Here is a 25,027-nt window from a genome sequence, read left to right as displayed (position 1 = left end):
ACTCTACTTGCTCCAAGAGGAAATACTGTAGAAGGACTGGAGTGCTGAATTTCTTAAGCCTCTTTATAGGCAGTTTCACAGGCATTTCTTATGAGTGCAGTTGTAATAGACAGGAAGCTTGTAGTGTTTGACAGCAGAACGTTGATTTTATCTTTGGCCTTGACAGTACTGAAGCTCTAATAGGCCACATACATTTTAATTTTAAAAAAAGTGACTTCAAAAGTTCAGTCAACGATCTATAACCTAGAATCTGGCATCACAGCCATCCTTCTATTCCAGATCTGTCATCAAGTCTCTGACTGCCTGAGCTTGTGTGAACAGGCCCCTCAACAGATATTTTGCTTTGCCAGTTGTAGTTAATAAGACCACGATCCCAGGAAGTTCAAATATATTTCTATTGTTGCAGATTTCGTTAGGTTCATTTTCAGAGTGCCTCTCATTGAAGATATGATATGCTTTGTTTGATGACTTGCTTAAAAAAACTCTTATCTTATCTCCACAGAGCCATGATATTGTAACGCTTACGGCCGACAGGCACTGTGTAAGAGCCGGCGTACCAGAGCGGGTGACGTCACCGCCCTTCCCTGTAATAGCAGGACCACAGCTATTGGGCTGTAGAGAGATCTCTCTTTGGCTCACGGGGCTAGGTCGCTGCAGAGAGACGCGGAAGTCCCGGGTTTGAGCCCCAGAGGGTGCAGGGGCCGACCAGATGCGGCAAGGGCGCCCGCCTGAGCCCCCGTTGCGTTACAATATCAATAAATACATACAGCCTCATTTTGAAAGTGAAAGGGTAGCTGTATCTGAGCTTGGGGGCATTCTGAAGTTGAAACTTCATTGTAACACGAGGTTCCTGGGTGGTGAGAGCAAAACTACTGTTCTCAAACTGTCTGTTTTTCTACACAGTGCTTGTTGTGAAGAAGTCAAGCTCATTCTCTTAATGACTAAGGTCATGGATTGTGACAGCCACGTTGGCCCAGAAAACAGTAACAAGAAGAGATGAGCCAGGGCTGATTGCTTCTTTATTACCCCCTCTCAGACTATGAAAACTAGTACAAACAAAATAGTAGCATCACTATGACAGGTTAGAACACAAACACAGCATTGTTCTCTATCAAAGTTACCTGGAGTTCTTTTCTCTTGTATTCATCTAAAACTCAAATGTCACCAAACGTCAGAGTCATTTTTTTTACGTTTATGTATAATGAATGAACAGTGCCTGCACACATGCTTTAAAGAACTCAAAATCAGGTTTTGACATATATCCTCATGTGTTGAAAATGGGTGTTGAGCAACATTCTTGTCTGAACACTGAAGAGGCAGGAGAAGGACATGAAGTAGTAAGAAAAGAAACACACAGAGACAGTGCTAAAAATATCAGGGTTGATTTTCCTCTTTCTCTTTCTTGAGGCGATCCTTGACATGAACGATTTTGCTCAGAGCACTTGAGCACACAGGATTCGGTTCTCTAGGACAGGTGGAAAGGAACCTTCAATAAAGAAAGTAATTCATGAGTCAAGGGGAAGAGTTTTATATTTTGTGCTGATATCAACATGCTAAATAATGTAGAAAACGTGAGTTCATTCCTGAACTTTATACCATGTTAAGAGGGGAAAGATCCAGTTTCAAAACTGAAGTCAGATAAAAGGATGATAGTTTTTTTGGGGGAAACCTGCATTTCCATTAATCAAGGTAATAAATACTGATGGGTTCAAGAGCTGTCAAGCGACCGTCCAAATATCTGAAACAGAAGAGTAAATTTGAACATACACACTAAGTACAGAGACACAATATTTACACTTCTATGTCTGCCTGTGCTCAGTCTAACCAGAGAAAAGCTCCTCAAGCAAGTGTTCAGTAGTTCTGGGGCTGTCCTTAAACACCTGCTTACTGTTTAGCTTTATTAAACACCGGAACAGAGTTTCTGTTAATTCCTGTTTCATTCAGAGAATCTTTTTTAAAAAATTGCTGGTGATCTTAGTTTTGCATCGGTTTTGGGTCTGTAGTAGAAGTAGTTTTACAAGAGTTAACATAATCATGTTCGAGACGGATCTGTTCCCCGCCCCACCAATTCCCACCAGCCCAAGTCTAGGCAGCCACCTTCCTTCCAACCAGTCCCCCAGGATTCAGTCATCATGAATTTGGAGGAGATAAAAGGGGGCTGCCCCAAACTTTACATTCACAGTCAGTCAGCACCCTCTTGCCGAGGACCTCTGTGCACTGTCCCATCACTGTCCTCAGGCGCAGGCTGATAGTCTCCCATCCTGAGGGTCCGGCTGTCTTGATGCCCAGCCCTCAGTGAGGCAGGAAAGGAACCCCACAATGGCAGGCGGGGTCTAGCACTCCTCCGGGTTTTCCTGCCCCCTTTAGGTTGTTCTTCTCCTGTTTCCCGACAGCTTCTGGCTCTGGCGCCCAACACCTCCTGGGCGATGTCCACAGTGGTAAGTAGGTGACCTGTCTTCGCTGCTCTACTGGTGTAACACCGGTGGCCATCTCCTCCTCCCCACCCGATTCCTCTGATGTGGCCCCTGTTGCCCAGCAGGGAGCACCCTTCTGAACGTGCCCACCGGTCTCCTCAAACACAGCATTGACCATGTAGCTGTATTGCTGGTCAGCAAAGCCTGTCAGACCTTCCCCTCCTGGGCCATGGCAAGGTGGCCTGCCATCTCCCCCTGGGACCAGCCGTTCTCCCAGGCCACCCACCGAAACTGATACTGAAACTGATACGGGAAATAGTCCCCTCTCTGTTGGGCACAAGCCAACTGTACATATCATATACAGATCCTATGCATCTGCGTCTGCATAGGATCCTTACACTGATACTTTTATTCCATATTCTCAAAGGACATTGATCACCAGTGGAGACACTGATCCACTGAAACCCAGTGGATTTCTTTAGTATGAACAGTGGAAACTACATGGATTTAAAACTAAAAACTGGAGGCACTACTTTACTCATAGGGTGATGGAAAGGTGGAACAAACTACCCAGCCATGTTGTTAAAACTGATACCCTGCTTCCTTTCAAGACACAGCTGGATGAGATCATCTGATGCATTAATTACTACCAAATGGGCTAGATGGGTCTCTAACTCTTCTTTTGTTCTTATGACCAACCACTGGGAGAATTTGCAGAGATGGTTTTGGATAGATTTTATGTTGAAATCAGTTTAGAGAGCAGGGAGTGGGAGTGATGGAGATTCTGGTTTTATTACAGCAAGCAGAAGAATAAGAGGAGCCTGGTCTAGATTATTTAGGTCTTCCTCGGGTCAGAACAGGAACCAAATGTGCTCACTCAGTCCACCTAGATTTAATTTCTAACAGTGGCTGCACCGGTGGAGCCATTCTAGCTCTTGGCACTTAAGGGTGGGACACCTGCTGGGGGAACTGGCGCATCTCTGAGTCCAACAGGTGCTGTAACGAATTTGGGTTCTCGGGCTTGTGCCCCCGCCGCTCCCAGTTCCTCTCTCTACCACATGGGCGCAAACCATCACTCAACAGGGGTCTTGCAGTCTTCCTCAGCCCGGGCAGCCAACATCCGTGTTATGCGCAGGGGCATATTTATTACAGTATCTTTTATTTATAAGCGCCTGCGAATTAAGGTTTTCTAAACAGGGAAAGCAGGGAAAATATATATATTTTTTCCTGTTATGAAATTTGAATGTAAACGATGCAGGACGGAACCATTAGATTGAGGATTACATTATTGTATAACAAATTCAGGCAATCCAAAAACCACAAACTGTCCTAGCCTGATTATTTTAACACTGCTGAAAATCCAAACTTTCTGTTAAATACGTATTTCAGGCAAAGAGCGGGTATAATGTAGTGTAACAGGGTTCAGGCGGGCGCCCTTGCTTGAACCCAGGACTCCGCCGTCACTCAACAGGGACCCAGCCCGGTGACCTAAAGAGAGATCTCTCCCTAGCTTAGCAGCTGTGGTCCAGCTATTACAGGGAAGGGCGGTGGCGTCACCGCTCTGGTAAGCCGGCTTTTACACAGTGCCTGTCGGCCGTATGCGTTACAGTAATTTATTTTTTGAGAATGCAATCTTCGATTAAACGACTTATACAATATGTAAGAAGTTGTCAAATATTTAATATAATTTTCACAGCAATGTATAAAAGTTTTTTAAGCAACAGTACATTAACCCTTGCAACGCTAAGTCTATTAGTCTTACCCTGAAGGCATGAGATGAGTCTGAATGTGACATTATGAAGAAATCAAAATATTAATTCCGCTCTCTTTCACAACTAGAAACATGCAAACGTAGCTTAAATCGCTCTCACATCCTCTCCTCCGTCTTTTAAGGAAACTATAACAAAAGTAAGAAAAAAAAACGACTGATCGTATAAGGGTACTAAAACTTGAGGTAGGAACTTCAAGCGCTCGACGGAAAGATCGTTTATCAGGCATTGCTGTTGCAGATCTCGATATTATTTTATGCATCAGAGCATGTAGATCAGTCTAGTTCTGTCAATCACTACTTTGTTTTAAATGGCTAGTTTATTTTAAACCGCCGGTAGTTTAAAGGAAAGCGTGGCTGCAGCTCTTGGTGTAACTGTTGATCGCGAACTTGAACTCACCTGGGACATGCCTGCAGGTCTGTACAGAATCCACTGATATCCGCTCTTCTTCTCTGCGGCAATGGACTATGCTATGGCTATAAGAAACGGAAACCTGCTTCAGAGAAGTAAAGTAAGCTGTTTGTATATTTATAAAAAAATGCTATTGATAACTAGAATATTATTATTATTATTATTATTATTATTATTATTATTATTATTATTATTATTATTACAAATGCTGGACCTCCTTAGCTTTCCAGTATAGAAATATTGATTTGGCATAAAACGTGCAGTAAGTTTCTTATACACAACATGTGCCGGGAGTGGATATTTTTCAAGACTAGTAAAAAATTTGAAACTGCAACAGGATATCTAACCATCGCGATAACGCTAGGCTATGTGCCGTGAAGACCTTCGGTTAAGACCCAGACGTCCCGATCAAAACGTAGGCAGAGACATCGATAACCACCTAACCTACCGCTTTGCTCTCTTGCTGACACACCCGCTCCTCTCAATGCATTTAAGCGCCGCTCATCCTCCTCGCTTAGTATTGCGTTTGACTTTTGATCTTCCCTTACTGTTGGGTGTTCATTTAGAGTGACTTCTTGTTTTCGGACCCCTTTTAGTATTTTTATTTCGTTTCTCGGATTGCGGCTTTGTGTAACATTCGAACTTGTCTGTTTTTTCCGTTTTTGAGCAAATCTTTCGGATTGCGAAATCACTACCGAGGAAGTTCCTGGTTATTGTTCTGTCTACTGAACCCACATAGGATCCAATCTTCTGTTTAGGAAGACTGACCGTAACACCTTCTTTAAAAATATATATATATTTCCTTGAGTGGAGACAAAATCAGTGACTATGTTTTTCATGCGTCTGTTGCCGTTCTTGGGAGTTCTAGTGATATTCAATGCAATAGGCTCTAGCCAGAGTTTTCCCAAACGTTTCCGTGAAAGCATTGCCGTTCTTGAAGTGAATTCTATCATAGACTCAAATCCCACCAGCATCTACGAATCCTTCTCTGCTCTGCAGTACACAACCCCGTATTTCCGAGCTTCGGCCCGGGTACTGGTGCCGCCCATCGCTGCTAAGGAGACCTGGACCGTGGGCTGGATTCAAGCGTGCAACCACATGCAGTTTTACAATGAATACGGGGATGAAGGAACGTAAGTACCGCGTTAGCAAGCGCGCTGATGTTCACATTATATATACTGTATATACAATGGCTTATTGGGGCTATCTACTAGACTTCAGTAAGAAATATGTATAGCCCTATAAAAACACGTTTCTATGTAACCTCTAAGAAATGCTTTACCGCATAAAAACACAAAACTGAAAATGCTCAGCACAACCTGCTACAATATACAGTATCTACAGAAACGTTTCAGAATCTTTTGACTTCCTACAGCCTGTATAAATTGGTGAACAGACGCAAGTCTGATAACATTATTCTATAGTTCAGGTGGGTAGCTGCGTCAGCATGCATAAGGTGCAAAGGGACAAGTAATACTTTTATTCCATGCTGAAAAAAGAAATTAAACGCAACGTTTCGGCTTTACAAAACGAAGAAACCAAACCGGTTGAACACAGCAAACCCAATCTGTTTTCACAAGTTGCTTGCACTTCTAGCCGCGGGCGAAATAAAAGCTGCTGAGCTAAATAAGGAAAGCTGTAACTATTACGACTGCTCACTGTTCCTCAGGCTGTGACAGGAGATCACACATTGTATTATTATTATTGAGAGACAGGCTCACTGTCTGTTCCTCAGGCTAGAACATGAGATCACACACTGGATTATTATTATTGAGAGACAGGCTCACTGTCTGTTCATCAGGCTGGGACAGGAGGTCACACACTGGATTATTATTATTATTATTATTATTATTATTATTATTATTATTATTATTATTGAGAGACAGGCTCACTGTCTGTTCCTCAGGCTGGGACAGGAGATCACACACTGGATTATTATTATTGAGAAACAGGCTCACTGTCTGTTCCTCAGGCTGGGACAGGAGATCACACACTGGATTATTATTATTGAGAGACAGGCTCACGTTGTGTTTTCTGTCTTTTCCATTATTCTTTTCAGCATGTAATAAATGTATTACTTGTTCCTTAACATTAGTCTGTGCCTTATATTGATTGAATGTAGACAGTAAGGGGTGAATTAAACAGGCAGTTATGCTTTACCATACTTCAAACCCCTCTTACCCACTTTTGAAACTCCATGTGGGTCCGAATGCCTCAGTATAGTGACGGGGACACTGTACTGTAAGCAGGTGCTGTCCTTCGGATGAGATGTAAAACCGAGGTCCTGACTCTCTGTGGTCATTAAAAATCCCAGGGTGCTTCTTGAAAAGAGATTAGGGGTGTAACCCCGGTGTCCTGGTCAAATTTCCCATTTGCCCTTACCAATCATGGCCTCCTAATAATCCCCATCCATGAATTGGCTTCATTACTGTGCTCTCCTCCTCACTGATTGCTGATGTGTGGTGAGCGTTCTGGCGCACTATGGCTGCCGTCGCATCACCCAGGTGGATGCGGTACATTGGTGGTTGCAGAGGGGAGTCCCCATTACCTGTAAAGCGCTTTGAGTGGAGTGTCCAGAAAAGCGTTATATAAGTGTAAGCAATTATTATATTTATTATTATTATTCAACTTATAAGAAATACAGCAAAATACATTATTCTTTTTTCCTTCTTGTAATTTGCCTGTGCAGGCAGAAATTTTCAAACAAGGCCTATGTACAAAAAATTACACCCAAGTATTTGGTCATCCAAGAGCTGCTTTCCTCCTTTGAGGTAGATCATTAATTGGTGGCTGTGTGGTAGAAAAAGAGTATAATGTACAGGAAGGTTCTGTTAAGTAGCAAGGGAAAAGTAACCAGGCATTTAGAATGTTTACTTTACAATTGTAATATAAATTGTACACAGAAATAAAGCAGAGTGATCAAATCCAGGGCAGCATGGTGGACTCCATTGTCTAAGGTTCAGTTCCTGGGGTGCTGTCTGCGTGGAGTTTGTATGTTCTCCCCATGTTCACATGGGTTTACTCCCACAGTCCAAAGTCATGCTGGTTGATAAATTGGCCTCTGGGAAATTGGCCCTGGTGTGTGTGTGTGTGTGTGTGTGTGTGTGTGTGTGTGTGTGTGTGTGTGTGTGTGTGTGTGTGTGTGTGTGTGTTGTGATGGATTGGCGTCCTGTCCGGGGCGTGTCCTGCCTTGCACTCTCTGCACTGTGTCCCCCACTTCCCTGAATTCTACGTCTAGTGGATAGTATTTGCAGCCCTGTATTTAGTCTTAACTGTGAGGTTAATGTTAACATGGCTCAGTATGGAAGAGCCCAGCTTCACTGTTTGTATAACCTTCTTCCAAACTTCCAGCATGGCACAGCACAGCGCCCCTAGAACCCCAAGCTGGCAGTGCTACTTGAGTTATTGCAGTGTTCTTGTGTTATCGGCTAATTCACAAGTGGTGCAGATTTCTTTTACTGAGTCCTAAATTAAAAAGTTTCATGTGTCAAGACAGCAAAGTTTTTGGTTTCACTTTTAGATTTAGTGTAACTATCAGTATGATCAGCTTAAATAAAAGTGAAGTTAATTAGCATTTAGCATGTTCATACTATGCAATATTTATACATACAGTTTATATAATAGAAGTATAGAGTTACATTCTAATATATTTTTACACATCTTAAGAAATAAAATGGCTGGATTTATTTGTATCTGTTTTTATTTTTGAAAGCTTTCCTCAGTAACTTCCAGTACCTCTTGCTTTGCTGAAGAGTATGAGATTATCAGGTATTTTATATCCTCAGTGAACTGTCTAAGGGATCACTAACAGGTAGTATATTAATCCTACGTGTGCTGTTATTTTCATAACTGCTGTTATGAAATGGTGCTCTGCTTTCACCATTCATAGTTGCCTGTGAATGTTTGCCTTTATTTCAATCATGATCTTTAGCCAGGAACTACTGTAGCTACATGGCTGGAACATGTTCTGGTTGTATTTGAAGGTAAAATAACTGAACTCTAATGACTGTGAAGTGGACCTATCAAAACATGTTCAAAACTGGTATTATTTAGGGGGGGAAAAATTAATGTATCATTTGATGTTTAGTTTCTTAATCAAAACTAATTGCATTCGTCCTACGCCATGGTCAGCTAGATTGAGATGTTTGCAAACTGCTCTAATGAGCTCAGCAATGGTTTCTGGATTAGTACCAAATTAAGAGAATTGCTGTGGAGAAAGTGACAAGGTCTATATTAAAACGCCTGAAACAGTGGCACAAGTCAAGATGTGAATATTCTCAGAAATTTCACATTTCCCAGCAGAGTACTTGTTAACATGGTTCTTAATAGATTCAGCACCAGTAGCCTGGACTCAAATTTCCCTCTGGAGAAACCCTTTTGTGTCTCTGAAATGAAGAGTGACAGGGAAGGGATTGAGAGAAATGAGAAAGAAGAAGACGCAAATACGAAAAGACACATATTTAATCTTTTGTTTTTATGTACCTGTAATAAAAAAGGAAATGCTGCTACAGTACATATTCAATCAGTGCTTACTGTAAAGATGTACACAAATGTGTTCTGCCGTACAGTAATCTTTTTATTACCATGTTGCAGCTTAACCTTCTCTAAATAGTCATATGCAATGTCACTACTACTAGTGACACTGTGCACACTACACGTTGCATTTATAGGATTTGCTGACACTCTCATCTTGGTATACTGTATAAGGAGCTTCTTGTATTCAATGTCCAAGTCCAGGGAACAAATTATTGTCAAAACAGCACTTACCCAGTCCTGCAGTGATTTGATGCCAGTAAAGATAGGACGGTTTGTCCAAGAGCATGGACAGTGTTAGTTTCAGTGTGGGTGAGCCACTTATCTGACTGACCAGGACAAAGACACTTGTCCAGTTTTCTGTGGTTTGTTTGTTTGTTTGTTGAATTTCAAATCAGTGTATTTTCAGCTCAGTGCTCAGCAGTGACCCTGTGACTTGTCTGTAAACATCCAGTATCTCAATCAACGTTTCTCAAATGCACAACAATACAGTGTGCAGCAGTACATGCCGGCAATGCAATTCCTTTTCTACGAGGGGGGGGTCATAAAAATGACTAAATTAAGTAACATAGAATATGAATAAGATGAACTACAACAAAACTCAATATAAATAGAGCTGTTATGTGTCCAGGGTGTATGCAATACATTATGTCCAAGTAGTGCAGTACACCAAATACAAAGAAATACAATGAAAACTGTACAGTATGTCCATGCAGCCATTACAGTGATTTGCTGAAGCTGCAGGTTGGCTATTTAGCAGTCTTGAATGCTTCGATACTAGGATGACTGGGGTCTTGAGAATGGATCTGGACTTCTTAAGACATCTAGCTGAGAAGATATCATGGATGTCTGGTACCTTACAGCCGGTAATGAGCTGCGCTGACTTCACCACCCTCTGTGGTACTTGGTGCAGTGCGATTTCAGGTGGAGCAGTTTCCATACCAGGCAGTGATGCAGCCAATCAGGATGCTCTCAATAGTGCACCTGCAGAAGCTGGCCTGGATATGTGATGGCATTCTGAACATCTTTAGCCTTCGGACAAAGAACAGGCGCTGCCGTGCTGTTTTGAACACGATGTTGGTGTGGTGGGTCCAGGTAAAGTCCTCTGAGATGTTAACTCCCAGGAACTTAAAACTGCTGACCCTCTCCACTGCAGTCCCATTGATATAAATAGGTATGTGATCTCCCTATTGGTTCCTATAATCCACAATAATTTCCTTAGTCTTACTGATGTTCAGAGAGAGGTTGTTCTCCTGGCACCATGCTGCCAGGGTTTCAACCTCCTACCTGTACGCAGACCCTTCACCATCTGTGATCAGGCCGATGGCTGTTGTATCATCCGTAAACTTGATGATGGAGTTGAGTTACGCCTGACGACACAATCATGAGTAAATAAGGAGTAGAGGAGAGGGCTAAGCACACAGCCATGGGGGGGCTCCAGTTTTTAGAGTCTGGGTAGAGCATAGAAAGTTTGTGAACCCTTTAGAATTTTCTGAATTTCTACATACATTTGTAAATTTATGTAAAGCATAAGTTCACATACTTTTTCTGACAGACATTTCATGTTGGATCATTTTGATCAATAAATGAATGAAAAAGTATATCCTTTTGTGTGTTATTTGTTTTATTGGGTTCTCTTTGTATATTTCTATGACTTAGATGAAGATCTCATCACATTTTAGGTCAGAATTATGCAGAAATTCAGAAAATTCTAAAGGGTTCACAAACTTTCTAGCACCACTGTATGTTGGTGCCCACCCTCACCACCTGCGGACATCAAGAAGTCCAGGATCCAGTAACGGAGGGAGATGTTCAGTCCCAGGTCCTGGACCTTGATGACGAGCTTTGAGGGCACTATGGTATTGAATGCTGAGCTGTAATCAACAAACAGCATTCTCACATATGTTCCTTTCTTATCCCCTTGTGAGAGGGCAGTATGGAGGGCAGTGGCTATAGCATCCTCTGTTGACCTGTTCTGGCGATACGCAAATACTAATGGGTCAAGTGTATCAGGCAGTGAGGAGGTGATGAATGCTTTGACCAACCACTCGAAGCACTTGATAATTGATGTAAGTGCAACGGGGCAGTAGTCATTTAGACACCTGACTCTGTTTCTTAGGAACGGGGACAATGGTGCCTTTCTTAAAGCAGGAAGGAACTATGTACTGAGCTAGAGAAAGATTGAGTATGTCTGAGAAGACATCTGCCAACTTGTCTGCACATGACTTCAGAACATGGCCATTGCCAGGAGCCTTGTGTGGATTGGTCTTTTTATAAACTTTTTATAAAACTTTTTATAAACTCTATAGTTGTATTTAGCTCTTTTGATGGCTTTCTTGAGGTCGTATCTGGATTATTTTATAATTATTTATATAATATATTATTATATAAAACTAAATAAACAAGGACGAATGGATGCTCGCAGGACACTTGCAGGACGCCAGCCTTCACTGTCAGCGCCATCTTACTCGCCATTTTACATCTTACTTGTCAGATGCACTAATTTATGTCGTAATGAGCCATATCCATTGGCTAGGTCCAGCCATAGTACTGTTAGTTCCCTATTCCTTTTTTTGCCTCCTTTCTGCACTAATATATCCATGTACTTGTTAAGCAGCATGTAGTCAGTAAGTCATCTTGCCACAATTGCCAGAAAGATCTTTCCTTCCACATTCAGCAAAGATATAGTTCTAAACTGTCCTATGCCCTGGGCATTCTCCCGCTTTGGTATGAAACATACCTCCACTACATGCCAATCTGCCTCTTCTCAATACAACCCTTAAAAGCCTCCATAGCACTCTTGTTACTTTTAGACAGTATTTGCACACTTGACCCAGGTACTGAGGATGATCTTGCTTTCCTGATGATGCTGGTCATTTCCTTCAGTCTCCTGCATATCAAAAACATCCATTGGATCATCAGATTTCAATCTGTCAGCAGCTGTGAGAGCCGTGTCAGTCCCCCAGGCAGTGGTGACTCCATTGGTATCTGTGGGGCCTGTGAAGTGAAAAATAGCAGATAACTCTGACAAGCACAGGTTCCTGCAAGGTTGCTGGGTTATATCTTTCCTGTGCTGGTTTTAGGAGCTGCTGTAAATGCAGGCCTGTTAAACTATGGAGAATCTAAATTGGATGAGGGGGGGATTTAAAAGAAAATAATTGACAATTTTTATTTTTTTTTGTGGGGGGGGGGAATTACAGAATGTGCAACAACTTCTAAGTGGCACAGTGGTTAGCATTACACCATCTCTGAGTTCAATTCTTAGGGTGTATATAGAGTTGTATCTTCTAATGAATATAGGGAGGGTTTTTTCCCAAAGTCCAAAGACATACAGGTGGATTAGTTGCCTTCTGGGGAAAATTGGCCCTTGTGTGTGTGTGTGTGTGTGTGTGTGTGAGGGACTGGTGTCCCATCTAAGGTGTATCCTGCCTTGTGCATTTTGCTTACCAGGATAGGCTCCCCTGCTATTCTGAATTGGATGAAGCAGTTATAATATGTGTGGATAGATGATGGATTTACTTTTCAAAAAAGTTCATGGGCATATCTGAACAAATCTTGCCACATCTGAATCACTGGTACTGCAGAGTTATCCAAAGAGGATGCAGGACTTGTGTGATACCAGTGCGATCCTATGTTTATTTTTAAAAAAAACAGATGCATGGGATATTAAGAATGAGTATGACTTCTGTCAGTTAAAGCCAATACAGGTCAAACAGGTGTATATACAGTGGTGTGAAAAAGTGTTTGCCCCCTTCCTGATTTCTTATTTTTTTGCATGTTTGTCACACTGAAATGTTTCAGATCATCAAACAAATTGAAATATTAGACAAAGATAACGCAAGTAAACACAAAATGCAGTTTTTAAATGAAGGTTTTTATTATTAAGGGAAAAAAAAAATCAAAACCTACATGGCCCTGTGTGAAAAAGTGATTGCCCCCCCCCCGTTAAAACATATATCAACTGTGGTTTATCACATCTTTGGAAAGCTGAGTTCAATTTCTCTAGCCACACCCAGGCCTGATTACTGCCACACCTGTTCTCAATCAAGAAATCACTTAAATAGGACCTGCCTGACAAAGTGAAGTAGACCAAAAGATCATCAAAAGCTAGACATCATGCTGCGATCCAAACAAATTCAGGAACAAATGAGAAAAAGGGTAATTGAGATTTATCAGTCTGGAAAAGGTTATAAAGCCATTTCTAAAGCTTTGCGACTCCAGTGAACCACAGTGAGAGCCATTATCCACAAATGGCAAAAACATGGAACAGTGGTGAACCTTCCCAGGAGTGGCCGGCGGACCAAAATTACCCCAAGAGCGCAGCGACGACTCATCCAAGAGGTCACAAAAAACCCCACAACAACATCCAAAGAACTGCAGGCTTCACTTGCCTCAGTTAAGGTCAGTGTTCATGACTCCACCATAAGAAAGAGACTGGACAAAAATGGCCTGCATGGCAGAGTTCCAAGACGAAAACCACTGCTGAGCAAAAAGAACATAAAGGCTCGTCTCAGTTTTGCCAGAAAACATCTTGATGATCCCCAAGACTTTTGGGAAAATACTCTGTGGACTGACGAGACAAAAGTTGAACATTTTGGAAGGTGTGTGTCCCATTACATCTGGCGTAAAAGTAACACAGCATTTCAGAAAAGGAACATCATACCAACAGTAAAATATGGTGGTGGTAGTGTGATAGTCTGGGGCTGTTTTGCTGCTTCAGGACCTGGAAGACTTGCTGTGGTAAATGGAACCATGAATTCTGCTGTCTACCAAAAAATCCTGAAGGAGAATGTCCGGCCATCTGTTCATGACCTCAAGCTGAAGCGCACTTGGGTTCTGCAGCAGGACAATGATCCAAAACACACCAGCAAATCCACCTCTGAATGGCTTAAGAAAAACAAAATGAAGACTTTGGAGTGGCCTAGTCAAAGTCCTGACCTGAATCCGATTGAGATGTTGTGGTAGGACCTTAAAAAAGCGGTTAAGGCTCGAAAACCCTCCAATGTGGCTGAATTACAATAATTCTGCAAAGATGAGTGGGCCAAAATTCCTCCACAGCGCTGTAAAAGACTCATTGCCAGTTATCGCAAACGCTTGATTGCAGTTGTTGCTGTTAAGGGTGGCCCAACCAGTTATTAGGTTTAGGGGCAATCACGTTTGCACACAGGGCCATGTAGGTTTGGATTTTTTTTTTCCCTTAATAATAAAAACCTTCATTTAAAAACTGCATTTTGTGTTTACTTGTGTTATCTTTGTCTAATATTTCAATTTGTTTGATGATCTGAAACATTTCAGTGTGACAAACATGCAAAAAAATAAGAAATCAGGAAGGGGGCAAACACTTTTTCAAACCACTGTATATATATATATTTTCTTGTTAGATGGGAACACATTTTCCTGCTGGAAAATTCTTCCTTAGTTCTTGCTGTGCAAAAGCCTTGGATATTTTAGGCAAATTCAGGAAGTACCATATGTTATGAGCATCATCAATTGGTACAAGCCACCATTAATGTTTTCAACTACTCTAATCATTTTGACTATTTTTCCTACAGTTCAGTTTGTGTGAGTTTTTGATCCATAAGTGATCAGAATCTTCAACAATATGATCTCAGGAACTCAAAGTAATGATGACCCAATTAGAAACACTATAGTAGCTAATCAATCCAGCCACCATAGACTTGTGTGTTACTATAAAGGGGGAAAGTGTCAAACTTGCACTGTTGCTGTGTTACATGTTGATGTGCTGATCTATTAATTGGTGTGTTTTGTTTTAGGTCTAGCTGGGAGATCCCTGATTTAAGGGATGGTAAAATTCAAGCAATAAGTGACTCTGATGGGGTGAACTACCCCTGGTATGGCAATAAGAAAGAGATCTACATTTTCACCAGCCCCACCATGAAGGACACAGAGTTCAACGTCACCATGGACGACAATTTCAACCCCAGTGTGTCCTGGGGCGTGCCCGTGAGCAACAGCAACCAGTCCCAGCTGACCAATATCCGCAGGGACCAGAGCTTCATCACCTGGCTGGTGGCCATCAACCAGGCCAGCAGGGAGCACTTCATCCTGAAGACCATCAAGTGGAGGATGCAGCTGCAGATCGAGATCGACCCCGGCAAACCCCTGGGCCAGCGTGCCAAGCTGCTGGAGCCCACCGCCCAGGAGCAGCCCCAGATCCTGGCCAGGAACGAGCCCATTCCGCCCAACGCCATGGTGAAGCCCAATGCCAACGACGCGCAGGTCCTGATGTGGAGGCCAGAAACTGGGAAGCCTGTGGTTGTTATACCACCAAAACTATAGGGTAGTATATTGAAGAAAGGAACCCCCCCCCGACCTTTTTTTTACATCAGAAACAAAAATATAACAAGATGCCCCAAGTGGCAAAGCTATGAATGTCTCCTGGACTTAACAACTGCAACCATTCTACCTTTAGCACAGTGATACTCGGCCCAGTTTAAATTAAATCGTTGCAAAAATGGCTAGTATTATTTTTTGCAAGGCATTATTTTAACATTATATGAGAATATATACAGTAGGTGTGTGTGTATCTACAAATTTGCACATCTTGTTTCCTGGGATAGGAAGGGTGGGAGAATTGTTTTTTCAAACAGGAAAAAAATAATAAAGAAGGTAGTCCCCTAATTGAGTAGTCACATTAGAAGCTCAAAAAAAAACTATGATCTGAGTATTTATACTATGCAGTAATTTTGTACCTAAAAGAACCTGAAACTCCAACTGTACTGTTGTAGAGAAAAGAGGCACAGTGCAGTTCAGTGAAGGATTGAAAGAGGTTTATTAATAATGAAGAGGCCTCCCCAAGATCAGACTGTCAGAGTAATCCTATCTGATTTGCTTGCCATTGTTCAAAAGCACCCTTTTATACCGTTATAATCATCTCCTCTATGTACCTAACATGGTATTGGAGAAGCACATATTTTATGATCAATATGTTAAGGACTAACCGCTGATCCATGCTACAGACTTTCATATATGCAACACAACAGTCTGCTTGTTCAGCGTATGTGTCAGATTCTTTTTTTGCAACAACAGGTGTTTGTACACTGTGTCCTTCGCACAAGCATCTGTTAACTGTATGCAGAAGTGTGCTTTTCTGGTCACAATAAATCCCCATATATATAGGTTTCTTTGTCAGACATGATATACCATTGACAGCAGTGACACCCGAAGAATGCTCCACAGCTGAAATTTGCTTCCTTTCTTCTCTTTTCAGCATGGAATAAACCTATTACTTGTGATACACCATTGCGTGGCTGACATTTGTATTGCTTGTGAGGTTCCCAACAGGGATGCAATTCTAGAAATAAATTTAGAATTGTTATATAAAGGCTGTAAAGTATTACAACTGCTTATAATATAACGGTGAGTTTCAGGACAGCAATCAGTTGTAGTAAGCAGTGTCATGCTTTCTGTTTACTATAGATCTTCTCTTACCACGAGTCATTACTTGATCTTTATATGGAATCTAATATGGAATATATCTTTATATGGAATCACGCAAACTCTCAAAATCCCTTACTTTCTTGTATCTATGCTTATGTGATACTTGTGGAAACACTAAGAAAAATGGAACTGTAATAGTGTCACCTCATGTAGTGGGTTTTGTTGTAATTCTGTCAAGTTAATTCATTTTTGTCAGTGAACCATTGTAAGCCTAACTTTTTAAGCATTTCCAATAGTGTATTTAGGACTACTCCTAATCTGATATCCAATAATTCACTTTTGACTACATTTAATAGATCTCTAGCAAAATTTTCACATGAATAATTGTGTTTTTCACTATACCTTGACCTAATGTATTCACTATTTCTACTAAAGCTTTACAGCATGCAAAAAATAATTTTCTCCATTATCTGCTAAACCCAGACCTTGCAATGCCTGCTGAGCATATGCCTAGTTAGCACATGCTTCTGTATTTGCAATTTTCCAAGAAATTAGAGCCAAATTTGAACTTCCAAAGAGACCTCCAATATCTCCAAACAAACTTTTTTTTTCCCCGAGCACTTCTTGGTGCAATTTAAGTTTGATATAATTGGGTCATCTATAATTAGTGTGGATATTGCTACACTTTGTTTAAACGAAAGACAAAAGATGGACCGTATGCGGGAGATGAGAAAACAAGAAGCCGAAAACCAGGATGCCATAATCCGTAGTCAAAAAGTATCAAGTTAAAAAAACCAGGAAGTCAATCCAAAAGACCAATCCGAAAACAAGATCCAAAACCGAAGTCGAGTCGGCAAACTAGAAGTCTAGAATAACCAAGAAGCAATCAAGATAGCAAAAGGCTCTGAATTGTATCACGAGAAGTTCAAGCAAATACTGAGCAGGGAGATGAGAGTGAAGCAGGTTAAAGTACCCAAGAGTAGGGGTGTGTCTGATTACTGATTTCGCACTGTAATGCGAAGAGGTGTGTCAGGTCCTCATTGGGCAAGTTGTAACAGATATGCTTTGTTGCAGCCATTGTAAAGTACTGGTTTTGTTTCTACAATTGATTACATTTTTTATATTGCAATACAACATTAGCTAAAACATAAGTTACCTCTAAAGTAATGATTTTAACATGCAACATTGCTTCCCTAAGAAGTCCATCTGTTGGTGGTGTCATCAATGTTGGACATATTGTTAGCATTTTATAGCCACAGGCTGTTGGATTGAAACATTGTTTATATTCACAGTGTTTCCTCTGGATAACATTGATACATTTAATTGAATAATATTGTCCATCGAGTCCATTTGTCCATAAAAAAGGTTTCAAATTAGTCCATCTGGATGTAATTAAAATCAGTACTAATTCATACTCTGGGTCCTGGGATGCTCCTAGTATATGTTGTGATGCACATAATGAGTCCAGTTTCATTTCTATAAAGAGCGGTTATTAGCCAACTGTCATAAGTTTCATTGTGTATTCTGAGTTTGGATAAATTGGATGATAATCTTTTCGGATATGGTCTATATTCCCACCATGTTATACATTGTCGTGCTTTACTTGGATTCAAACTGGATTTAACTTGTACGGCATTCCTGGTTTTTCCAGCTTCACTTGAATCATATTTTTACCTGGTGAACAGACCTTCTCCACTCACCATCTGCCCTCCCTATTAAGTGTATATATTGGCCATTGTTAATGTACTAACTCTTCGAGGTCTGTCCCATGGTAATCTGTAAAATCTAAGTATGTTATATCATGGATCCTGGTATATTGGAACACCATTTCCTGTCCTGTTAATAGAAATAAAAGAAAAATGATTAGTATTCATTGTTTAGTATTATCTTTGTCTTGATTTCCATTCAGAAAAGGTTTCACTTGCATCCAATAGAACCATTGTGCATTACCTTTTCCTGAAACTGATACACTTGTATCCCTTTTTCTTGTGGTTTTATTGAATGTGGCACTGCTGCAAGTAAGTGTTTTACACACTAAGCAGGCATTCTGACCTTTCCAAGCCTTACTTTGGGTTTCGTGAAGGAGGTTTCGTGAAAATGCTACAGGCGTGCCAAAATCATTTTCGAACTTGAAGCTAACTTTACCCCGGTATGAAAATCGTCCTATGTTATATGTGTATCTGTTACTGTGTGAAAGAATAAAGTGCTTTTGATTTCAACCATTAATTTCAATGGCTACTGACATTTGCTCTGCATTGAATAATCAACACACCACACCGTGATAGGCACTGGACTCCTGGTCACCACATACAGTGCCTTGCGAAAGTATTCGGCCCCCTTGAACTTTTCAACCTTTTGCCACATTTCAGGCTTCAAACATAAAGATATAAATTTTTTATTTTATGTGAAGAATCACCAACAAGTGGGACACAATTGTGAAGTGGAACGAAATCTATTGGATTTTTGAAACTTTTTTAACTAATAAAAAAATGAAAAGTGGGGCGTGCAAAATTATTCGGCCCCTTTACTTTCAGTGCAGCAAACTCACTCCAGAAGTTCAGCGAGGATCTCTGAATGATCCAATGTTGTCCTAAATGACTGATGGTGATAAATAGAATCCACCTGTGTGTAATCAAGTCTCTGTATAAATGCACCTGCTCTGTGATAGTCTCAAGGTTCTGTTGAAAGCGCAGAGAGCATCATGAAGACCAAGGAACACACCAGGCAGGTCCGTAATACTGTTGTGGAGAAGTTTAAAGCCGGATTTGGATACAAAAAGATTTCCCAAGCTTCAAACATCCCAAGGAGCACTGTGCAAGCGATCATCTTGAAATGGAAGGAGTATCAGACCACTGCAAATCTACCAAGACCTGGCCGTCCCTCTAAACTTTCAGCTCAGACAAGGAGAAGACTGATCAGAGATGCAGCCAAGAGGCCCATGATCACTGTGGATGAACTGCAGAGAACTACAGCTGAGGTGGGAGAGTCTGTCCATAGGACAACAATCAGTCTTACACTGCACAAATCTGGCCTTTATGGAAGAGTGGCAAGAAGAAAGCCATTTCTCAAAGATATCCATAAAAAGTCTCGTCTAAAGTTTGCCACAAGCCACCTGGGAGACACCCCAAACATGTGGAAGAAGGTGCTCTGGTCAGATGAAACCAAAATCGAACTTTTTGGCCACAATGCAAAACGATATGTTTGGCGTAAAAGGAACACAGCTCATCACCCTCAACACACCATCCCCACTGTCAAACATGGGGGTGGCAGCATCATGGTTTGGGCCTGCTTTTCTTCAGCAGGGACAGGGAAGATGGTTAAAATTGAGGGGAAGATGGATGCAGCCAAATACAGGACCATTCTGGATGAAAACCTGTTGGAGTCTGCAAAAGACCTGAAACTGGGACGGAGATTTATCTTCCAACAAGACAATGATCCCAAACATACAGCAAAATCTACAAAGGAATGGTTCACAAATAAACGTATCCAGGTGTTTGAATGGCCAAGTCAAAGTCCAGACCTGAATCCAATCGAGAATCTGTGGAAAGAGCTGAAAACTGCTGTTCACAAACGCTCTCCATCCAACCTCACTGAGCTCGAGCTGTTTTGCAAGGAAGAATGGGCAAGAATTTCAGTCTCTCGATGTGCAAAACTGATAGAGACATACCCCAAGCGACTTGCAGCTGTAATCGCAGCAAAAGGTGGCTCTACAAAGTATTAACGCAAGGGGGCCGAATAATTTTGCACGCCCCACTTTTCATTTTTTTATTAGTTAAAAAAGTTTCAAAAATCCAATAGATTTCGTTCCACTTCACAATTGTGTCCCACTTGTTGGTGATTCTTCACATAAAATAAAAAATTTATATCTTTATGTTTGAAGCCTGAAATGTGGCAAAAGGTTGAAAAGTTCAAGGGGGCCGAATACTTTCGCAAGGCACTGTAATTATAAGCCAGCTACCTCTTCAAATTGACGACAGCAGGTCTATTTGGCATCTGTGCCCGACTTGCTTAGTCAGTAAAGCATGAGACTCTTAATCTGAGGGTCGTAGGTTCAAGCCCAATGTTAGGTGCAGTGTATGTCATTATCTTACAGAAGGTTAATTACCTTAATGGTACCTAGCACTTTACACCTTAATGGTACCTAGCACTAAATGGGAATGCATATATTTGGTCCAGTTAAAGATTATCAAGAAGCAAATTTCTTTCCTTGCTTGAGTAAATGAATCAAGGACTCTGCTTTAAATGTATTTTCATTGGACACTAGGACACAGATAAACGCAGTGAATATCATGCCACATTATAGTCTGAAACTGCATGATCAAAACACTGCTCATTATTGCAACCATTATTGGTATCTTAGCTCCTCTCTATTTTTTATACAGTAGAGTTTCTTTAAAAAACACATGCCTGTCAGAAGGCCAAGAAATTGCATGGCGAATAAGAGGATTTACTAGTATTCTAATAAAATAAATATTGTGAAACCTTTGCTTTCATACAAAAATTCATGTGTAAAAGTGTCACTTTGACTTTACAGGTAACACGTTCAATATGTAAACCAGCCAGCAGCCATATCACCCTGCAACTCACAACTGGCAACCCATGGAAGCTAAGCAAGTGTGAGCCTGGTCAGTACCTGGATGGGGGACCTCCTGGGAAAAAACTATTGTAAGAGGTGTTAGTGGGGCCAGCAGGGGGCGTGCTGACCTTGAGGCTCATGTGGGTCCTAATGCCCCAGTATAGTGACGGGGACACTGTACTGTAAACAGGCGCTGTCCTTCGGATGAGATATAAAAGTGAGATCCTGACTCTCTGCAGTCAGTAAAAATCCCAGTGTGCTTCCTGAAAAGAGTAGGGGTGTAAATTTCCCATTGGCCTTTACCAATTATGGCCTCCTAATAATCCCCCTCTATCAATTGGCTATATTGCTCTGCTTTCTGGTGCACTATGGCTTCTGTCACATCATCCAGGTGGATGCTGCACAGTGGTGGTGGAGGGGAGTGTCCAGAAAAGCACTATAATATAAGTGTAAGCAATTAATTAAAACAATGATAAATAACCGCACTGGAAAATATCGGAAAACAATGGCTTATCTCACTATTCGCACCAGGCGCTCGGACACAGACATGGCCGTTCACTAAGGAAATTAATGAAGAAGAGGAGTGATATCGCTGCTGGCTGTTTAGTTTAATAATTATTCACGAGGACAACATGGGTCCGTGCAATAACTCCACAAGCAGTTTGAAAGAGCGAAAACAGGGACGTTTCGCGTGTGAGGTGAACGTGATAACCACCGCGCTACGGCAACGACAGTACACCCTACCCCCAGAGCAGGATAGGAGACTCCACATTCTACAGCTCTCTAGCATTAGAGGAGTTCCGACTAGAGAAATGGGGACAATCTTCTCTTCAGGATGTGGAAATATTTTCCCGAGAGTCCTTTTTTCGAAGGTCAACACTCTTTGCCAGTCACACCTCCCCACCACGCGCAATGTATCTCTCTTAACACACTAAGACGATCGTTATTATACTTTTTTTTGCACTCCGCATGCTGCTCTTCGGGGCTTTTATCTGTACTGAGCTGCTCATTTGAGATCCAGAAGGCAACACAGATGCGCTCCTATACTAAGCGTCGAACCCGGACCGCCTGGGTGAAAACCAGGAGACCTAAGCACTAAACCGTACTGACAGCTTTTGAAAAGGAGCTCTGTATTATTCACAAATACTAAGACAAAGTATAAATACTCCATAGGTTTAAAATTCAGGAATATGAATGGTCAATTGTTTACAATAGGAGTTTTTATGTTTCGTATGATTTAGCGACTTTTTTACAATACGTAAAAAACAGCACACCTAAATGACAAAGCCTTAGAGCCACAGAGAAAAACAAATTGCGTTTAAAGTCATTTTAAAGGCTCGAGATGACATTGCATTATAAACGCAAATGTTTGTCTTCTTTGTGGCTTACTTTTTGTTGCTTTAGCGAATTTCATGCAGTTTATTTCTGACACAAGACATAACAAGCTTGTGTATTTATGACAAAAAAGCAGGGCAACAATTTTTATCGACCTTGGAATCGAAATTGTTAAAAAAAGAAATTAAATGCACATATAGTAAATATATTTTCTCATATAATAGTGTGTTTTTTTGTCTAAAAAATCCTTCATGAATGGTTTAACAGACACTTTGCATAATTAAAAAATATATATTTACGAATTTTAATGTTTTATACAAATACGTTTTATTGAGAACATGAGCCCTGTTTATCGATATCACCAATACAGTTCTGGATTTTATTCTGCCTTCCTATGCACATATGAATTTTCTTTTCTTTTCTCCATGTGTGGTAGCTTATTAGCGCCAGGGAGAAAAAGTAATGTTGTTGGCTTTTAAATGAGGTAGCATTGCGTTTAAATGAGGAACATTTGCGCTTAAATCAGAAACCATTTGCGTTTATACAAAATCACAATGCGTTGTCCCAGACATTGGGACACCCTCTGTTTAAACACCTGTCGTTTTCGCCGTTTCTGTGAAAAGAAGGAATACGGCTTTCCAAGCTCATGTTGCTCTACGTGTCAAACTGCAGAAAATGCAGAAGAACTTTTCTTGCTTTCCTGAACATGACGTGAAATTAGTCAAAATCATTTGAATGTTAACAAAGCTTAATGCATTAACACAGGGGTGCCCAACCAATCGTTCGCGGAGTGCTTGCCAGTCGATCGTTTGTAAGAATGGCAAAAAACAAATGGGCTATTTGAGTATTTACTTTTTTTTTCCAACAGCCTAAACATTCATTCAGATCTGTGCATGTGATGTCATACATTTTACTGCCCTTGTGTGTTTAACCCTTGTCGAACGGGTTGTAAAAGTATCTTCCCTGAGTGCTGGCTCACTGAAAAAAAGGCTACAGGAGCTCCGTAAATAAGTTGTTGTGTGTGTGCTGCCCAAGAACTTTCTCTTGGTTATTGCCTCACGAACCCCACGTTCGCTACAGCGCATCGTGGAGCAAAACAGACTGGCTGTGATAAATTAGCCAACAGTTTGATACGTTTGCCTATTTGATAGTTGTAGTGTTTGAGCGAAAAGGATTAAGCAAAGAGACCGAAAACTTACCGTTATCACAAGAAATGGGAGCATGACTATTTTTTGTACTTTCGCATTCAAATCTGCAATGCTAGCGCCTACGCGAAAAAGGAAAATATAGAACCACATTTATAAATTGCACACAAAACGTATGATGTGGACTTTCCTGCTAAAAGTCAGTGACAGAAAAGAAAAGTTGAAATAAATTAAATTACAAATTCAACTAGCAGCAGTCGGGTTTCACGAGGTCTAGTACAAGAGGTAAAGCAAGCAATCATCGCGTCGTCCCGTGTGAGCCGCGTCCTGGCTAAACAGAAAAACTCAGCCAGGAAGAAATTTAAAAAGCGTTTATCGAGGCTGTTGACTGGCTGTTTGGAGATTTCAAAAACAAACATTTTTGGAGAGGTTCAGACAGCTGTTACCTGAAATCAAGGAAATCCTCAAGTCGTCCAAACATGGTGAATATGCCCAATTATAGGATGACCAGTAGCTTCTGGAATTAGTATTCCTCACAGACTTGACTGAACTGCTGAATGAGCTGAATGTTGAGCTGCAGAGACAAACTAAAAATGGCATCGACATGATTAGCAGTGTCAACACGTTCAAAAAAATATTACAAGTGTTCTCAAGTAAGCTTCTCGGTGCCAATGTTAACATTAAGGTAGGATATTCTTTTTTCTAAAATGGGGAAAATTAATTGTTCACTGTAGCATGAGTCACTTGCTTTTATTTGCTGTCATTTTAGTGATGGGTATCGTTATTGTACCGATGTGCCCACAGTCTGTTTTTCCTATATTAGAGCTTCAGATTCACACTGGTACAGTAGATCGCGCTGGACTGGCAAATGAAGAAGTAGATTAAAAAAAGTTGGGCACCCCTGCATTAAAAGACACGTTAAAACAGCACAGCAACATTATAGCACTTCAAAAGTATCGGGATTTAACTATATAAACTGGGCTATGAAAACAAGCGAAGAGTTCTCACTCGACAGGATATAAAGCACCTAAACATACCGGGGATTGAACCGGGATCTCTTACATGCGCTCTAGCACTGAGCAAAGTCGCGCTTCTGCGGAGCTATTTAAGCAGTCAACAGCCTTGTGCGAATTTTAGTTCACTGCAATTTACCCAACGTGTTTTTTAGAGCTTTCAGCTGCAGTTCATTAATATACAGAAATGTAAATGGTTTAAACACGAGCCAAGCCCAGTCGAAACTACACTCTTCTGACCTGAAGTCAGACGCGTTATCCATTACGTCACTGGCCCGGGTCTGACAGTGCTCAATTGCACCATAGTGACCTCAGCGCCACTACTAGTGATACATCGGCCTGGTCCAAAATTTCTAGGTGAAAAAACAACAACACGTTTTCTATATTTGTCATTTTAAAAAAATAACCTCTTAAAAAAAAAACAAAGGGT

At 41.0% G+C, this 25,027-nt stretch overlaps 1 protein-coding gene across 1 annotated transcript; it reads left to right on the top strand.

Moving 5' to 3' along the window:
* Positions 1-5,161: 5,161 nt before the first annotated feature.
* On the top strand, positions 5,162-15,427 carry LOC148666770 (protein FAM78A-like). The gene is made up of 2 exons (XM_088632570.1): positions 5,162-5,727; positions 14,902-15,427. Exons 1-2 carry the CDS (start codon positions 5,423-5,425, stop codon positions 15,425-15,427), a joined length of 831 nt encoding a protein of 276 aa, XP_088488696.1. The 5' UTR covers positions 5,162-5,422.
* Positions 15,428-25,027: the final 9,600 nt, after the last annotated feature.

The sequence above is a fragment of the Lepisosteus platostomus genome, chromosome 5 (assembly GCF_059453375.1).
Source record: "Lepisosteus platostomus isolate fLepPlt1 chromosome 5, fLepPlt1.hap1, whole genome shotgun sequence".
Taxonomy (NCBI): Eukaryota; Metazoa; Chordata; class Actinopteri; order Semionotiformes; family Lepisosteidae; genus Lepisosteus; species Lepisosteus platostomus.
The sequence above is the reverse complement of the archived record's forward strand: the minus strand, read 5'-3'. Positions and strand labels throughout refer to the sequence as shown.

Coding starts and splice junctions, on each gene's coding strand:
- LOC148666770 (XM_088632570.1), top strand. CDS start 5,423: ATGTTTTTCATGCGTCTGTTGCCGTTCTTGGGAGTTCTAGTGATATTC. Junction 5,728..14,901: donor GAATACGGGGATGAAGGAAC/GTAAGTACCGCG, acceptor GTTTTGTTTTAG/GTCTAGCTGGGAGATCCCTG.